This window comes from Anticarsia gemmatalis, chromosome 26 (assembly GCF_050436995.1).
Source record: "Anticarsia gemmatalis isolate Benzon Research Colony breed Stoneville strain chromosome 26, ilAntGemm2 primary, whole genome shotgun sequence".
In the NCBI taxonomy this organism is placed as follows: domain Eukaryota; kingdom Metazoa; phylum Arthropoda; class Insecta; order Lepidoptera; family Erebidae; genus Anticarsia; species Anticarsia gemmatalis.
This window is the reverse complement of record NC_134770.1, coordinates 5,111,048-5,127,811: the sequence shown is the minus strand read 5'-3', so window position 1 is coordinate 5,127,811 and position 16,764 is coordinate 5,111,048. Positions and strand designations below refer to the sequence as shown.

The window sequence follows — 16,764 nt, the reverse complement described above, 5'->3', positions numbered from 1 at the left end:
CCATCTACATTATAACAACATTTATTCCAAAAATATGTACAACTTAACTGATATACATTGTTCTAAAAGTGCTAAATTCGACTTTATATCAACTACATAGAGTATAAATTACAAGTCTTCTGTACTCCACTTGTATGCTTCTTCTTCTTGAGCTTTCTTCTTACTTTGTTGTTCGAAGAACTTCTTTTCATAGCCGTTGGAGCGGTCGACGCCGTCCCACCGGTAGCCGGGCCGGATGTTGAAACGATTCGGCGGGAAACTGCCTTTGTATTGAGGTTTTTCTGTAAGTTAAGATTGGTTCGTAAGTATTTAATATTTTATAGCTCAAATAATGGTTATCAAATGAAATAAACTATTGTTATGTAGATTATGTGTGAATTAAATAATTTTATTTAAAGTAATATTTCAACAAATTGTATTTAGTTTACTTTATTTGAAATGCCCCTGCCGTAATTCGCAGAACCAGTCAACTGTGTCTTATAGACTCGACTTTAACTGTAACTAAATATATGCACGATCAACTCATTTTATCTAATGTTATGCGATAATTAAGCTTTTTTTGCCTTGGTTTGTTGTTTATTAACAGGCATACAAGATAAGCTATGTAGTGCTAGTAATGTTGTCATAAATATAAGATAAACTTCTTTATGCGAGTACTAGGTTCTAAATAAGTTTTGGATTTCATCTTGCTCGCAAACATTTTAAAGCAATGGACAAACCTGGTCCCAACTCTCCCCTCTCCCGTTTCTTATCTCTAATGTACTGCAACATGGGATCTCCCGCTCTCTCCATCTGTTTGAGGTTATGTTCCAAGTCCTTGTCGTCCTTGTGCCGCGCGAGGGGCTTGGACGCCTCGTGCATGAACTCTTGAACACGCGCTTCTTGGTCCTCTATTTGTTTTACACTGAAAGGAAGGGGAAAAGGTCAGTCTTATTCTTTTAATGCTAAGGTAAATATTGATAGGAAAATTATCCAAAAATTGGTACGATTTGTCTTAATATAAATATCAAACACAGAATTCTAATTAATAATGCGTGTGTTATTTATTTAACCAACATCAGCGAAGTGGCAAGGGTTTCTGACACATCTACCACTTTTTCCTAGAGAGAATAATATTGCAACAAAATGGGTGCCACATGATGACCAGGGACAAGGAGAAAGACTCAAATAGGTCATCAGACAGAATTTTTGGACTTGTTACTAGAAGGATGATGAGAGATAGCAAATAACCAAGGTTTCTGGAATTCACAGAAAAAGCTAATGTACTCGAACATTATGCGAACATAATTATGGTTATAAGATTACACTTACCCTCTACTCCATTTCTTATATTTCTCATCTATTTCCTTCTGTCTTTGTGCTTTCTCCCTCTGTTTCTGCCTATCTTCCGAAGTCTCTCTTTTACCTAAAAATATAATGTTACTTTGTAAAATACAGGATAATATATAATAACAAAATCTCGAAATTTCCGTTATGGTTATACGAATAACAAGATTTTAAAGTGTAAAAATTTGATTTTAAAATGTTAAAAGTCTATCATTATGACCATAAACACATTAAAAAAAAATGCAGCACTTCAATTTGCAAAAATTGGGAGTCATTGACATAATATTATGATTGTATATGTTAGATAGACTTACCTTTCCTCGAAACAGCCTTAGCATTCCTTCCAGAAACTTCATCAGTCATCTTATTATACACTTCCTCTTCCCTCTTCCTAAAGTCATCGTTCTCTTGCCTCAACTGCCTTGCGTCTTGCAAACCAGCAAGTTTGCCATCCAAAGTTCTCGCCATTTTCTTATTAGATGGTGGAGGACTATCATTTCTGTTCCGATCATTACTTCTCTTTTCCCTCCTTGGAGGTGACTGGTCCGAATCGTCGTCATATCTGCGTTTATTTTCCCTTTTTTCAGGAGATTTTCTACTTTTTCTGACCGGTGAAGGGGATTTTCGTTTGTTTTTTCTCGGTGGAGATAAATCAGAGTCTGAGGAATGTCTTTGTTTGCGTATTTTATCTGGTTTGTTACTTGGTCTATCGTTTTTGCTGTAGTTCCTTTGAGGAGATTGCCTCCGTTTCTTCGAAGGGGACGGAGAACGGTTACGTTTTCTCGGTGGTGAAGCATCAGAATCATAGCCTTTCTTACCTCGGGGTGGTGACCGATTATTGTCCTTCCTCGATTTCCTCGGAGGACTTTGATCCGAGTCATAGTTTTTCCTAGATTTCCTAGGTGGAGATTGATCTGAATCATAATTTTTCTTACTCTTTCTAGGAGGTGAAGAATCTGATTCATGTTTTTTAGATTTTCTAGGAGGCGAAACATCAGAACTTGATCTTCTTTTGTGCAAATCTTTTCTCGATCTTGGTGGTGATGAATTTCTACCTTCTGTTCTTTTATGATCTGACATTTGATCTGAATGTTCTTGTACATCTTCTTTATCACCCCACCGGCTTGGTTTTCTCGCTCTCTCTTTCGTCTTAGTCCTTGGAGGTGATTTGCCATCTCTTTTCCGCGGCGGACTAAAATCACTGTCACTGTTGTGTTTGGTTGAAGGTTTGGAATCTTTCTGGTTGTTATTTGAGCCTTTCCTTGGCGGAGAGAGGTCTGAATCATTTTTCTTCTCATCTTCTGAGTCACTGTACATTTTACCAAAGATTAATTCATTCTCTTTTTCAGTTTCTTTTATGTCTTTTTTGATTTCTTCAATTTGTAGTTTACTGTTGAAGCCATCATCCTGAAAATGTAATTATATTCTTTAAGTATGCTTGTAAGGGCTTACTATACAATCAACTAACTCAAGTGTCTGATAGATAAGAATTAACGTAACACATAACTTCATAAAATTTAATATGCATCTACTAAATGTCCATGTAAAGTGGCAAATGTCGTGACACACATGTTAAATACCTACATCTATTTTCTCAAAAACAGCAGCAACAAAATCATTAGACACGAATCATTCTACCCAAAGATGTTTGACTAGATTCTTATTGTTTTCGAAATTTCAAGCTTTTCTCTCAATTTGAGTGAATTGTTATCGAACATATAGCCTATAGCCTTCCTGAATTTACAGGCTATCTAACAGTAAAACAATTTTTCAATTTGGACAAATCATGAGATTAGCGCGTTCAAACAAACAAACTCTACAATATTAGTATAGATAATTAGAACAGCATGAGATTTAAAAATAATACCTGGCTAACAACTTTCCACTTAGAGCTGGTCTTCAGCTGTTCTAGCTGTTTCAATTCCTCCGGCCTGTCATCAATGATACCAGCTATCTGTGGAGCATCCTCCCCCTCATCAAATATGTCCAGTTCATCACCATCGAGAGGTCGCAGCTTTGTAAGGTCTATGTCATCATCTATAATCTTAAACCTGCAATAAGAATAACAGTTGTTGAATCAACCATATTTTATTAAAAATTCTTATTAAATTAACTGTGTGGGTGATATTTAGAACTTAATCTTAGTTTTAGGTTTGTTTTATGGTACTTTACAAGCAGTCTTACAAATGTGACACAATAATTTTTAGGTTTTATAGGCACATGGTCTTAATAGTTTCTTCTCAAATATAAACATAATAAAAATTTGTAGTTGGAATAGGAAAGTATTTCTAGAAATATTAAGCTTTTGACTCGTGATCTAAGGATATAACGACGTGTAATAATAGTACATAAAAGTATATAAAAGTACATGTTAATTTGTGTTTAATTGTAATCTTCAAGCGAATTGAATAAGGTTCAGACGATAATTTTTAGTTGAGGAGAGAAATAAAGACATGATTAACCATAATTTGAGTAATTTACGTAAGTATTTTACATAAAAAGGCGCTAAAAGCAACAAACAACTTACCCTTTTCCTTTGATAGCTTTTTTCTTCTTTTTCTTTTTGTCTCCTGAGGAACCACCCAAATATTTCTGCAGGTACGATTTTTGATCTATTGTTGTAGACATTTTGATATCTATATCATGTCGTTGGACTTATATTATTGTATATTTAAGAAATGAAATTGCTAAAATGCAAAGCAAACACGCTTTTTGACAATATGAAATATGACATTAACAATTTGACATAATCTAGGTACAGATAAAAATGTAATAATGTTACCAGTCTTAAAATATACCACGCATAAGCTTGACTTAATTTGGGCTACTTTGTAATTATCACGTACGTTTTATAATCAGCGACTCTGTCCCACCATTATACCGTACTAAAATTTGTTATTAATAACCTGTTTGCCTTAACTGTCTACACCCTACTCGGTGATCTTGTAGAATCACTAGAATTATGGTTACAGGCGGAAACAATCAAACAACACTTTTTCCAAAACATTTATTTTATTACATACAATAGTAATAATAATCACATGTACATTTTTAACAATAAAAGCCAACAATAATACTGCTGCATTGATTTAATTTGATTCACAGGACAAATTTATAAATCAAGCCACATCACAGACGACGTCATACTCCAATATTTGCATGGAAATGATTGCCCAACAATTTTGACCCGATATTGGTCATGTAACCAAGTATATTAATAAACAGGTACGCTAAAAGAATATACAGTTGTTTATAATATATCTTATAGACATGTAATTTAGGTACCAATACATTTTTTGTAAGTCGTGGTAAAAAATTGTTTTAGTAACAGCAACTCTTATATCAGGTCACTTCTCATATTATTATATCCCGTAAGGTCGTTAATTTATTGATAATTTCCATTTTACTAAAATTAAATAATTTATTTTTTGCCGGGCGAAATCTTCCACAAGACTGTCTTGTGGTTGAGTCAGCTTATGTGGATTTTTTAACAACGAAAACTACCCGTCTAGGACCATCAGTAGGTACGCTTCAAAGAAACTCTGGTACTGGGTTGCCATTCATGTTTCAGTTTTAGTGCCTGCAGCACTGCCGACGGTCTTGCCAATACATTTTCATCAACACCATGTTGATACAATCAGTGTTATTTTACGCGTATTCTAGACACTGACTTACTTAACCTAAACTCAAACAAGCAACTAGCTTGACTTAAAATGAATATAAATTGTAAGATGCGAAGCAAATCAAGCCGTCTGTGTCTTTTCAGCTGAAATAGAAGAAAATAACATACATATCTGTTCATATTCTAAGGCATAAATCTATTCATAAACAAAATACTAGGGAGCCTGGGTATGACGGGGATACGTGGGTGATACAATTTCTGACGTATGTCGCCCGTCGACTTGTGCAACGAACGGTATGAAATGTGTGCGTGTTTATAAAAGCGCTTTACAATGTCAATAAATGAAAATAATATCATTATGTTCACTCACATGGCAAGCCCTGTGCATACCTTGACTATCTACTATCTCGTTGGACTATAATAGCATAACGATATACAACAATAATTTTATACATGTGATAAAAATCAACCTATTTAAATGTGATAGAGAGCAACTTTGTGTGTACATAAAAAAAAACCTATGACATTTCTTAAACAATTATTCTTGTCTTATTTGATTGTTATCTTTATAACAAAAGGCGGTATTATTAAGTACATAATATAAAAACTAAAAGCTTACGCATATACACTATTATTTGGACTAGTTTGGACTTGTGAAATATTTATTTTAATAAGTATTATAGTTAAAAGTACATAATTTCGTTTATCAGTTGTCTGAATATCAAAGCCACTCAGCTTTGTTTGGAATCAAATGACCGCGTGGACAAAAAAAATCTCATTTCAATAAATTGTTATGACTATCCAGTTTCATGTCTGACTATCAATACTTACTGCTAGGTACATCTTGTCGATTCAAAGGTACTACAGTTAGTTGTTGTTCTTTCCGCCGTTCTTCATCTTGTTGTATTTGTTTTTCTATTTCTTCGTATTGATTCGCTTCTTCGAATATTTTGCCGTCTGAGGGTATGCTGATATCAATAGGACCCACGGTCACAGATCTGAAAATAGCAAGTAAAATAATGATACTACTATTACTACTGATCGAAGAAAGAAATTGAATTGAAATTTGGTTTGAGAGTTCTTTAGGAAATGTAGAGGAGCACTTGGTAAAGGGATGGAAATAATTTTATATGACTGGTAGAAAATAGGGCTTTGTATAATAAGTTGAAATAAATAATAAAATACTGAAGTTTACGCTAACGAAGTCGCGGGCAGCCGCTAGTCTCATATATATTTTATCAGTATATCTATGAATACATACTCGTTATTGTCTGCCATTTTGTCCGGGTCCTTGGTAGGCGTCATCTCCGGTTCCGAAGACTTTTGGTTACCTATGGTTGAATCTTGCACCTTGCTAACGATGAAACCTGAAACAAATGATAATAATCTTACTAACATTATATTTGCGTTTGGAAGTTTGTTACTATATCACGTTAAAACTACATAACAGTTTTTTTATGAAATTTGGCAGTGTTGTGCGTCTAGCACATCACTGCCAAATTTCATTTTATTACAAGTTCATACATACTATAATGCGAAAAGACTTTTTCCTGACCTAATATTATAAGTAAATAACAACCAGGCTCGAAATGGATACTCATGCCCATCACACAAATATTTGTCTCATGTAGGATTCGAACTAACACACGCGGCGCTACGGTTATTGTTTCGAGATAACCGCGTAAACCATTTCGCCAAACATGCAGTTAAATTAATAGGGTCCCGTTTTAGGCACGGAACAATAATAATGCATAATGTGATTAAGAATATACTATTAAAGGTCGATATGCCAATCTTGCCATTTAGTCGATACTGCATCATTCTGATAATAGAGTGAGGTCATAAACGAATAATTTCCTTTCGAGTAACAAGAACACATCGCCGAAATACTTGGAACTAAATATAGCTCATGAATCGTGTGATTTCATTGCATTATTTCACCGTCTTGGCTATTTTAAGGAAAGAACGCTTCATGATAACAAATATTGGATTTGCGAACAAATTCTTAACTATTTCGCTGCTTGATAAACGAAACTTTCGTCTAACACCTACGTAAAAAACGCCGTATAACGCCGTACACGTAGCTGAATACTGGGCTGGCAGTATATATATAGCAAGACAGAAAGTGTCACATACTATTTTAAGTTTTAATAATATACTAAAATTTGTTTGCCGTCGACACGCTAAGAAGAAGTAGTCTAACACCTAGAAGGCAACGTACAATTTTACATCTTGAGGTATTCATTATTTTTTTTTTATATGATTGGTGGTCAAAATGACACAGAATATTTTTCAGATTTTGATTTTACAGATTTTAAAGAAGCTTGGAGTTATTTGACGTTCCGTAATAGGATTTTAAAAAACAATACCAACTTTGTTGAAATTGGTGATGAAAGTTTGTACGCGAGTGGTGCCTCGCAGTTCGCATAATGTCCAATAAAGGATTTTAAAGAATATTCAAGAGAAGAAACTTTTAATGTCACATTAACTTAACAAATAAACCGAAAACAGCTTACTTTACCTTCAGAATCCTGCAACACAATCAACCTTGGCTTTTATAAGGACTTGTTTATAAAAATACATTTGTGACTCATTATTATAAAGTTTTTATTGGTAACGTTTTGTTAATCATCGCATGTATTGTCATATAATCTAGGGTCATTAACCTCTAACGTAATATCCATCCGGTTAATTTTAACTGTATTATCTGCCAAACAGGATAGATTGAAATAATCTATTTACAATTGTGTCACGAAATAGGTATCGTTCTAAAATTACCTATGTACGATACATAGGTAATTTTTGCTAATCACTATAAGGCGCCCATAGCCAGTTGCGCTCATCGGTCGGTAAACGACCTGTGGGTTAAGCAACCCTTGGCGCTGTCATTCCATAGATGGGTGACCGCATTGTGGTATTTGAATTGGGGCGCTTCCGTGCTTCGGAGGGCACGTAAAAAGTCGATCTCGGTTGTTTAATTAAGATAACAGTCGTTAAGCCACGTCAAAGGCTTCGGGCGGCTTGAACAACTTTGACACTAGGTTGATCACTAATCATACGATACGAAGACGACGACTAATATAGTTATTAATACGAAAGTTACTCTGTCTCTTCTCAAGGCTAAACTATTCAACCGAATTGAATAACATTTTGTACAAAGATGGCTTAAGCCCCGACAGGACATAGCATATAGTAAGCCATTTAACAATTATAGTTTACGAAAACGTGATTGCGGACAAAAGCTTTGTATTACTTATGTTTCGTTACTAATTAATGAATCTAATTACTGACAATATTGATAAAATAAGTCAGCGGCAAGAGCAGCAATCGCGCTACAGATAAGGTTTTCTGTAGCGCGATTCTCTACAGTCGGTACTATTGAGTATCGAGAGTTTGCCATTTAAAATGTTCTGCAATAATAGTTCCTACAATGCCCGCTAGAGGTGCTTCAGATGTTCATACAAAAGTCGATAGTTAGCCGGTCGTCGATTGTCGTGGTAAAGAATCGCAAATCAGGATTAGTGAAAGAATGGTTTCTCGTTGTTGGTAACGAAAGTATATAAAATTTAGACAATACATACATACTTAAAATCACATTTTTCTAATAGGATAAGGCACAGTCCATAGAACGTCACTTGGTACGATTCTTACAAACTTCCCTTGCCTCATTCACAGCTTGTTATACAGTATATATGTATAAGTAAATATACCTCCGGACATTACCTATACTATAAACTTAAGCCCGACTTTAAACAACATTGTATCCATTAAGTTAATATTAATAAACAGTTGTCAACTCATTTAAATTAAAACTGAAAGAGAATATCAGCCGGGAGGACAATTACCTATTATTATTTAACCAAGTCGTTTTCCTTGATTAAACAGTGATTGTGGTAATAATTACTATACTATTAACGTATCATTACACACACGGTACAGATTTTAATAAACGTATTTTAATCTCGATGTTTTTAAGACAGTTGGTCTTTGTTTATGGCGATTATGGCGAATGATAAAAATTACCTGTATTACTTGAGAATAGCTTTTTAGCTTGGTAATTATTTTTGAAATTGATTGGAGACTTCGACATTTATTTAAAGTGTAGCACTAGAGGAGCTTTTTTCTCGCGTTAAGGTTTCGTAGATTCAAAAATGAACTCCTCATCACAACCAATCTGATATGATCTTTGCAATGTTAGAGGTACTTATATAATATTTTATTGAACGTTTATCAAAACGTGTAATACATTATTATTACTATCAGAAAATAGAACAGGTAAAATGTACAAAACTGTGGGCTATATAGCTCTCGGGATATAAATATCTACCATTTAATATAACTCAGGATAGTCAAAGTCAAATCAGTTTAACCAATTCCTGTCTGTTACAGTCAATATATCAGATTGCTGTCCCATTGCAGATCACATGTTTCCTGCCGCAATACTTTTGTATTTAGTATACGCGACTATTTAATTGTCCGTCACCCTGCCATGCATGATTTATTTAGATTGCGCTTACCGGTCGGTCGGTAAACGATCAGTGGATCTATAGATGCGTGACCGCATAGTGGTATTTAAACTAGCACCCTGCTTCGGATGGGAAGGTAAAAAGTCGGTTCCGGTGTTTGTCTGCCAAGATAACAATCGTTAAGCCACGTCAAAAACCTTCGGGCGGTTTGAACAACTTTGACAAAATCAAAATCAAAATCAAAATCAAATCATTTATTCATTTAGGTCAAATATTGACACTTATGATAGTCGTTACAATTACTGAATCTACCACTAGCTCGGAAAGGGGGTAGAGCCTTATGAGAAGAGCTAGCGAGAAACTCACGGCCACTCTTTTCAATCGCCAAAAGTTTTACAATGTGGTTGATACAATAATTGATCATGCGAGGAGCTGCCAACAATCAGCGATATAGACTAAACGTCAATTAAGTTAAATTAATATAGCTAGGTTATTTATTAGTCTCTGATCATACCGTATGTTGGGAGCACCTACTAGCATGTGATAATAAGAATATGGGCAGCAAGTGAGCACACTGGTTGTGAACATTATAAAAGAAAAAAAGTGACAGTTTTATGAATAACATCAAATTGTACGTAACATCACCTATTTGCATCATTAATTGCCCATATTTTACAATATTAGACCTACTGCTACTGAGTTTATACAATTTATAGCAAAGTTCCCTAATTTCAAAGAATCCTAATCAAGCGAGCGACTAATCCCAAGAGCTATTGTCGTTTAGATACTCATCAATTCTGTTAACACTAGGTTAACCACTAATCATACGATAAAAAGAAAACAACGCTATTGTTCTGAATTCTGATTTAGGTATTATATACCTCCACCCGTCGTAAACCTTGCATAAAAGACTCTCTAGCAAGTTTTCAGACTGCAGCAGAGTGTGTTTGGGGACTTAGCATTCCTTCAAGAAACGTTTCAATTTAGCTAGGCAAAGATGCATCACGATAATTTTCTTTACCGTTGAAACAAGTGATAATTATTTCTAATACACACGTCGGAAAGTCATTAGGTCTATCGTTATCTCATTGGTTTGTTGCCAATACATAGTAGTATAATAAATAAATACTTCATATACATAGATATGAAAATTACTGTATGTATATTTACCAAAGTCCAAGACGATGCAGTGAAGAACAATATAAGTATTGACAAACCAATTGACAATTGCAAAGTTACATAAATACATCAATTTTAACGATGTTATTATCTACACTGTATAATTTATGTTCATTCTAAACATACTACGAAGAAGTAAAGTTATAAGTTTATAGTTATAGTTTTATTTTCATATATTCTTAATACTCTTTCTGTTTTATGCCAAAATATTGTCATGTTAATAAATAAGGGTGAAGACACTGGCATCTGTAACACAGCTTCGGCTAGCATAGATGTCAGGACAATGTGTGGATATTGTAACAGATTTTATGTCAATAAAATATTTTTGATGCTGATTTTTTGATTTTGAAGTAGACTAATTAAATGTCTGTTTTACGGTTCGATTTTAACACCTCTAAATACCTGCCGGTGAACTAATCAGACGAAATATTGACAAATTTTTCATACATCTACTGTTACTATATTTATTGATCAGATTATTCATGACCCGGGAAGCCCTAAATCCAGACTCACAGTTTATATTTAAGTGTCACATAAACTATCTACTAAATAAATTGACAGCAAATATAAAAAAATACTGTCAAAATTCCATCTGATGAATTTTGGACGCGAAATCGGGATTTAGTGTTCAAAAATAAAAAAACAATTTACAAGCACTTTAAGCGGGAAATTATACATTTTTATATTTAAATACCTTTTCGTTACGGCTTCTATTGTTTACACTGATTGTAGTCCCAAAAACAAAGACAAAATTCACTTTAAAATATCACGTGTTGAGAATTTTAAAACGATTGTAGACACGTCTTTCATCCACCACGAATAAACTGTTTATGTATCTTTGCCAGACATACAAATGAAAATAGAATGTCATTGACTGAATGATTCACTCTTTTCCGTGTCATTCGCCGCTCTCGGTCATGATTGGCCAATCAGGGTCGTTTAAAATCGTTCATTCGGGAAACTATTGGATGTTTTTAGTTGGCATATATGTTACACTATTCTAGCGTAGGTGTAAATGATTGTGTTAAAATGTGACTAATAATGCGTTACGATTTTTAGTAATGACTAAGCTATTACGTAAAATAATAATAAGTGATATAGTCCAACAACTTAGAGAGTCTTGTGCCAAGGTTCGCGGTTGATGGAGATATACGTTTAAACATGCATAAAGTCACGACTTTCTCCAAAGAGATCCATAAACGCAAATTGGTACTGTCCTTACAAACTTCCCTTGCCTCATTCACATGCATACATCTTGTCAATAGGAGCTCCAATTACTAGTACTACCCACCTGACCATTTTTATGAAGACCAGTGGTTTATGTATGTCGCCACGCCGCTACCGTTGCGTCCGGAGGTCGTAGGCTCGATTCCCACACGGAACAATTATTTGTGCGGTTCTCAAATGATTGTTTCGGGTCTGGTTGTACTTTGTATCCGTTGTTTGTATGTTTGTAAAAGTCCCCGCTACACAAGAGCAATTCATATTGCGGGAGTTGTCTTTTTGAACAAATAACTATACCCAATTTAGAATTTTGAACATCAGTGACCGCAGGCTTACGCAGCTGACGGTGGCCTGTTTGATACAGCCACTTTATTTTGGAAAAACACAGAGTTATCAATAATAGTCAAGATAAAACATGAATGCTAAGGCTAGCTATTAAGTTGTCAGACTATAGTGTAACGTATGATCTGTGGTATGATTAAGGTTTGCGTCAGTAAGACATGCGTGTAAGTACATTCAGACTTAGTGCGAATTTTAACATGAATTTGCGATAGCATAATCGTTAAAACGTCGAATTGTATCAGAGTCATTACTTTCCTTAGAAGAGCTTCTTATAATTTTTCAGTCCGCGGAATCCTTGAAAATCAAAGATAATTGAGAAACTTCCCAAAAATATCTAGTAAATCCTGATCTCTTAGGAACTCCGGGATGAAAAGCCTGTGTGTTATTCTGGGTCTTCAGCTACCTACATACCAAATTTCATCGTAATCGGTTCATCCATACATACAGATACATAAATAGAATTATAATGCGAAAGTTTGTATTAGTAGGATATTGTTTATCAGCGGTAGTACGTACATATATTGTCTATTGTCATATATATATATATATATATATAATATATATACATATATGACACTACTACTATTACTCAAAGATATAGGGAATACATCCATTTTCATATTCCCTATATCTTTGAGTACACCTACGAGTATAATAGACGTGATGTTACGTCTGCATGATAAATGATTATGAAAGCAAATAGAGAAAAACCAGACGCACTGAACAATCCAATATTTAAAGTTTAGATTTGTTTTCATCCTCTCGACTAGCCACTGAATGTAATCAATTGAACAAAAACTTATTTATAAATGCGCAATTCTTTAAACTATAAATATTTTCTATTTTTCTGCTGGAACTCAGAACCCCGATCACATTTTCAACAATTATTATTCATTTTCAATATATGTATACTATACACATAAAAAAATATAATTATTTATGTTACTGTAAAAGCCCGAACTAAGTTTTTACCGGAAAATCTTAGGATGTACCACAGTTCGGGCTCTTATAGTAACACTAGCTGACCCGTGCGGCTCCGCTCGCGTGAATTTCGTACTGTTGCTTATTCGTTTGAGCAAGCGAATTGCGAAGCGCTCGATACACCTACACATAAAAATGCTAACAACTCTTTTGTCATCTAATGGTTATTTACGAAAGGGACCCGAAGGGCACACAATGTGACACAGGCTCAGGTAGGCCTGATTTCCTGTGGTTACCTTCTTTTCCGCTCTCGTCTGTATCCGTACCAGTTTACAGTGTAAAATATAATACCTTATTATAGACTGACCATTGCTTACCCGTCTGGATTCAGAATATTATTATAGCTACAGACAGACCTATCTGCGCCGGAGCTCTTCACACGCGTAATAATGTATACTTGCGATGATACGTCCGAAACCGCGTAACCCGTAATTATTTTTTATATATCATCCGTTGTTTATTTTTTAAAACTTACCACATAGTCTGTTTCATAGCTATCCAATTTATTTCCAAAATGCAACCAATTAATTTGGTTATGTGTTTCGAACAACAACGCCATCTGTTAGTTGCGACGAACAACGACAACAAACGAAATTACTCGATTTGCCATCTAGGATATCCCGACCGCACCGGACCCACGTAAACCAACATTTTTGTGTAATATAATATCATACAACATTTATGTTTAAAAATCTTATAAATGTATAGCATGTTTCAAAGGTATTTTTTTTACAATAAAGCCATTAAAATAAATTAATAAATTAATTAGAAAAAACATGCTTTGTTGCGGACTATAACGCCATCTATTGGTTGGTGCGAACAACAGGTATCGATACGGCAGGCGCCGCGTTAACTTTATGCGAATGTTGTGAAATGGATTGTAAAGCCATCTATGGTCTCTATAGGGAAACGCAGGTTCAAACGATTTTTACGTATTTTTTTCAATTTTCTAAAAATCTTTGAAATTTTATGCTATAAAAAGTATCCTAGAAATTGCTCCACTACTTATTCTATGCATATACCAAATTTCAGTGCATTCTATTCGGTAGTTTTTACGTGATAGCGACACATACAGACGGAGGACAGACAGACAGACAGACAGACAGACAGACAGACAGAAAAGAAAATTATAAATTGCAGATTCGGTATCAGTATCCGTTACTAAACATCCCCCATTGGTTTTTTTTTAAATATATTCAATGTACAGAATTGACCTCTCTACAGATTTATTATAAGTATAGATAAATATATACTAATGAATTCCTATTTCCCCTGAACACACCATCACGCGCAAACGGCTGGACCGATTTCACTAATTCTTTTTTTATAATATTCCTTGAAGTACGGGGATGGTTCTTACTGAGAAAATAAAACAAAAAAAAAACGATTTATGAATTATTTATTGATTGAAAATCAGCTGTAAGGCGGTATGAAGTTTACGGGGTCAGCTTGATTTCGATAAAATTTTATTACAGAGATATAGAGATCCGAATGAAGAATGACTTTTTATATGACATGTAAACATTATATTATGTGAAAAAATAATCATAAAATAGCGCAATAGTCGGTGTACTGAAAACGTCACGGTGTGGGGTCATAATTTAAACTCGTTTTATATCGGTCGTTTTGGTGAGCGGCGTGTGTAAACTTCAAATGCATTTATTATAAAAAATGCAATAAAGAGTTTTTAATTTTACAGTTTATATAATAGTCACATAGTGCTGTTCTAAGAACTAGTATTGCCCTGTGGGGATATTTACATACTAAGACACACACAAATATAAACAACTGAACGGGAAAACTGGCCACAACTATAATAATAATAATAATAAGCCCGCAGGGCACCTTGGGGCGAGGTGACGGGGAGTAGCGACCCCGCGGTACCTGAGTGCTCCAGGGGGAAGTCACCCTTCCTCATCTCCGGCTTGCCTTAGTTGGCTGGTCGGAGTGAAAACTGACGAGGAACCGGTCCCCCGCCTCTGGCTTGCCTTCATTGGCCGTCCAGAGTGGAGTCGCAAGAGCAGAGCTCCCACTCTGTTCGGAGGACGGATGCTGAGCGTAAGTGGCTAGTGGGCCAGTGATGCCGGACCCTCAGGGAGCAAGTGATCTGAGTTTAACGTCCAGCGAGGCCTCTCCGTCCTTCAGCCGCTCACGTCCCTGTTGCCCCCTTGTTGCTATTTATGCGACTTGTTTAGGGTGGCCCAGTTTGTGAGTTGGCAAGTCTCCGCCTGCCATTTTTACATGTTTTCAACATTGTTATCGGCAGGCGCCATAGTCCCCATAGATCCCCTGGTTTCCAGTCCATAAGCACCCCATCCCAATAGCCCAAGTAGTTTTTCCCGTTAGTTTTGCCATAGTTCCACACAGTCCGGTGATTGTCCTTGGGTGCATTTTATAGTGTAAACAGGGATAATCACCGGATTGTGACACCACACATTATTGAAAGATTAAAGCCGTCTAAAAAGGGCCTCTACGTGTTGGCTTCGGCCCCACGCACGCCTTCCAAATGTCCGGGACTCTGTTGTCCCGAGATATACAAAAGACGTACATAATAATAATATTTTATTTCATTTTACAGATAAACAACACGAAAATTACATATCACTGTTACAAACTTAAAAATATGTTTATAGTTGTTTTAACACAAAAAATTCTGACTCTATCCCTTAAACTAGGTCCAGCCTGTATCTTAAGGGATAGGGTTCAGCTGTAGTTGAACTACTTATATTCAGCAGGTATGACAGTGTCGATTTATCGAGTGAGTTACATCATTTTAATTTTATGAAATAAATTTGCTACATCTCTATGAAATAAAAATGGAATGGAATAGTGAAATATACATATGTTTGTGTGTGTGTGTGTGTGTATGTGTGTGTGTGTATGTGTGTGTGTGTGTGTGTATGTGTGTGTGTACGTGTATGTGTGTATGCCTATGCAAGTGTGTGTATATGTGTGCTCATGAGATGTGTGTTAGAAGATTTTCTGTTGTGGGGTAGTCCTGTAATAATAGCCACTGGGTGATTTTTTGTTTGAGCGCGTATCTATTTGAATGCAATATGTTTAGCTTCTTATGTAGATTTTTATATAAGTGTGTACCTGCAACGTAAAATTGGTGTTCGGCAAAATTGGTTTTGTGACTAACTCCTGACGGGACGTTTCTACGTTTATTTGGGTTAGAGAGAGGCATGACCTTGTGAGTTCTTAAAATACATTGCAAGATGAAAAGCTTCCTAACGGTTAACACTTGGCTCTCCTCGTAAAGCTGAGAGGTGGGGTATATGTAAGGCTTCTTAAGCATAACTTTGAGTACCGCTCTTTGAGCTCGCTCTACTCTCAGGAAGTTGGTTTTAATTGCACCACCCCAAACCGTGATGCAGTATCCTATAATCGACTGACACAAAGCTAGGTAAACCATTTTTAGTATACGAGTGTCAGCCGATTCTCTGAGGGATTTAAAAACGTAGATTAGGCGCATGGTTCTGGTTGTAATGGCATCAATCTGCTTGTCCCATCTCAGCCCATCATCAATAAGTACTCCTAGATATTTAACGCATTCACTTCTTGCTAGTGTAGGGCAAGCACATGTCGAGACCGGGCTGAGGCAGGAGTGAGCAGTTACCACAA

General features: G+C 35.5%; 1 protein-coding gene across 1 annotated transcript; it reads right to left on the bottom strand.

Annotated features, from left to right (window-relative positions):
* Positions 1–5: 5 nt before the first annotated feature.
* LOC142984234 (uncharacterized) lies at positions 6–4,052 on the bottom strand. The gene is made up of 6 exons (XM_076131698.1): positions 3,854–4,052; positions 3,194–3,377; positions 1,641–2,733; positions 1,312–1,405; positions 720–904; positions 6–281 (listed from the first exon to the last, which is right to left on the bottom strand). The coding sequence occupies exons 1-6, from the start codon at positions 3,952–3,954 to the stop codon at positions 109–111; spliced, it is 1,830 nt and encodes a 609-aa protein (XP_075987813.1). The 5' UTR covers positions 3,955–4,052; the 3' UTR covers positions 6–108.
* Between the last annotated feature and the right edge of the window lie 12,712 nt (positions 4,053–16,764).

Bases quoted from the DNA above. Each gene is read 5' to 3' on its own strand.
- LOC142984234 (XM_076131698.1), bottom strand. From the start codon at position 3,954: ATGTCTACAACAATAGATCAAAAATCGTACCTGCAGAAATATTTGGGT. The intron at 3,378-3,853 runs GTAAGTTGTTTG...TTCTTATTGCAG, and splicing joins AAAGCTATCAAAGGAAAAGG to GTTTAAGATTATAGATGATG. The intron at 905-1,311 runs GTAAGTGTAATC...CCTTCCTTTCAG, and splicing joins TATAAGAAATGGAGTAGAGG to TGTAAAACAAATAGAGGACC.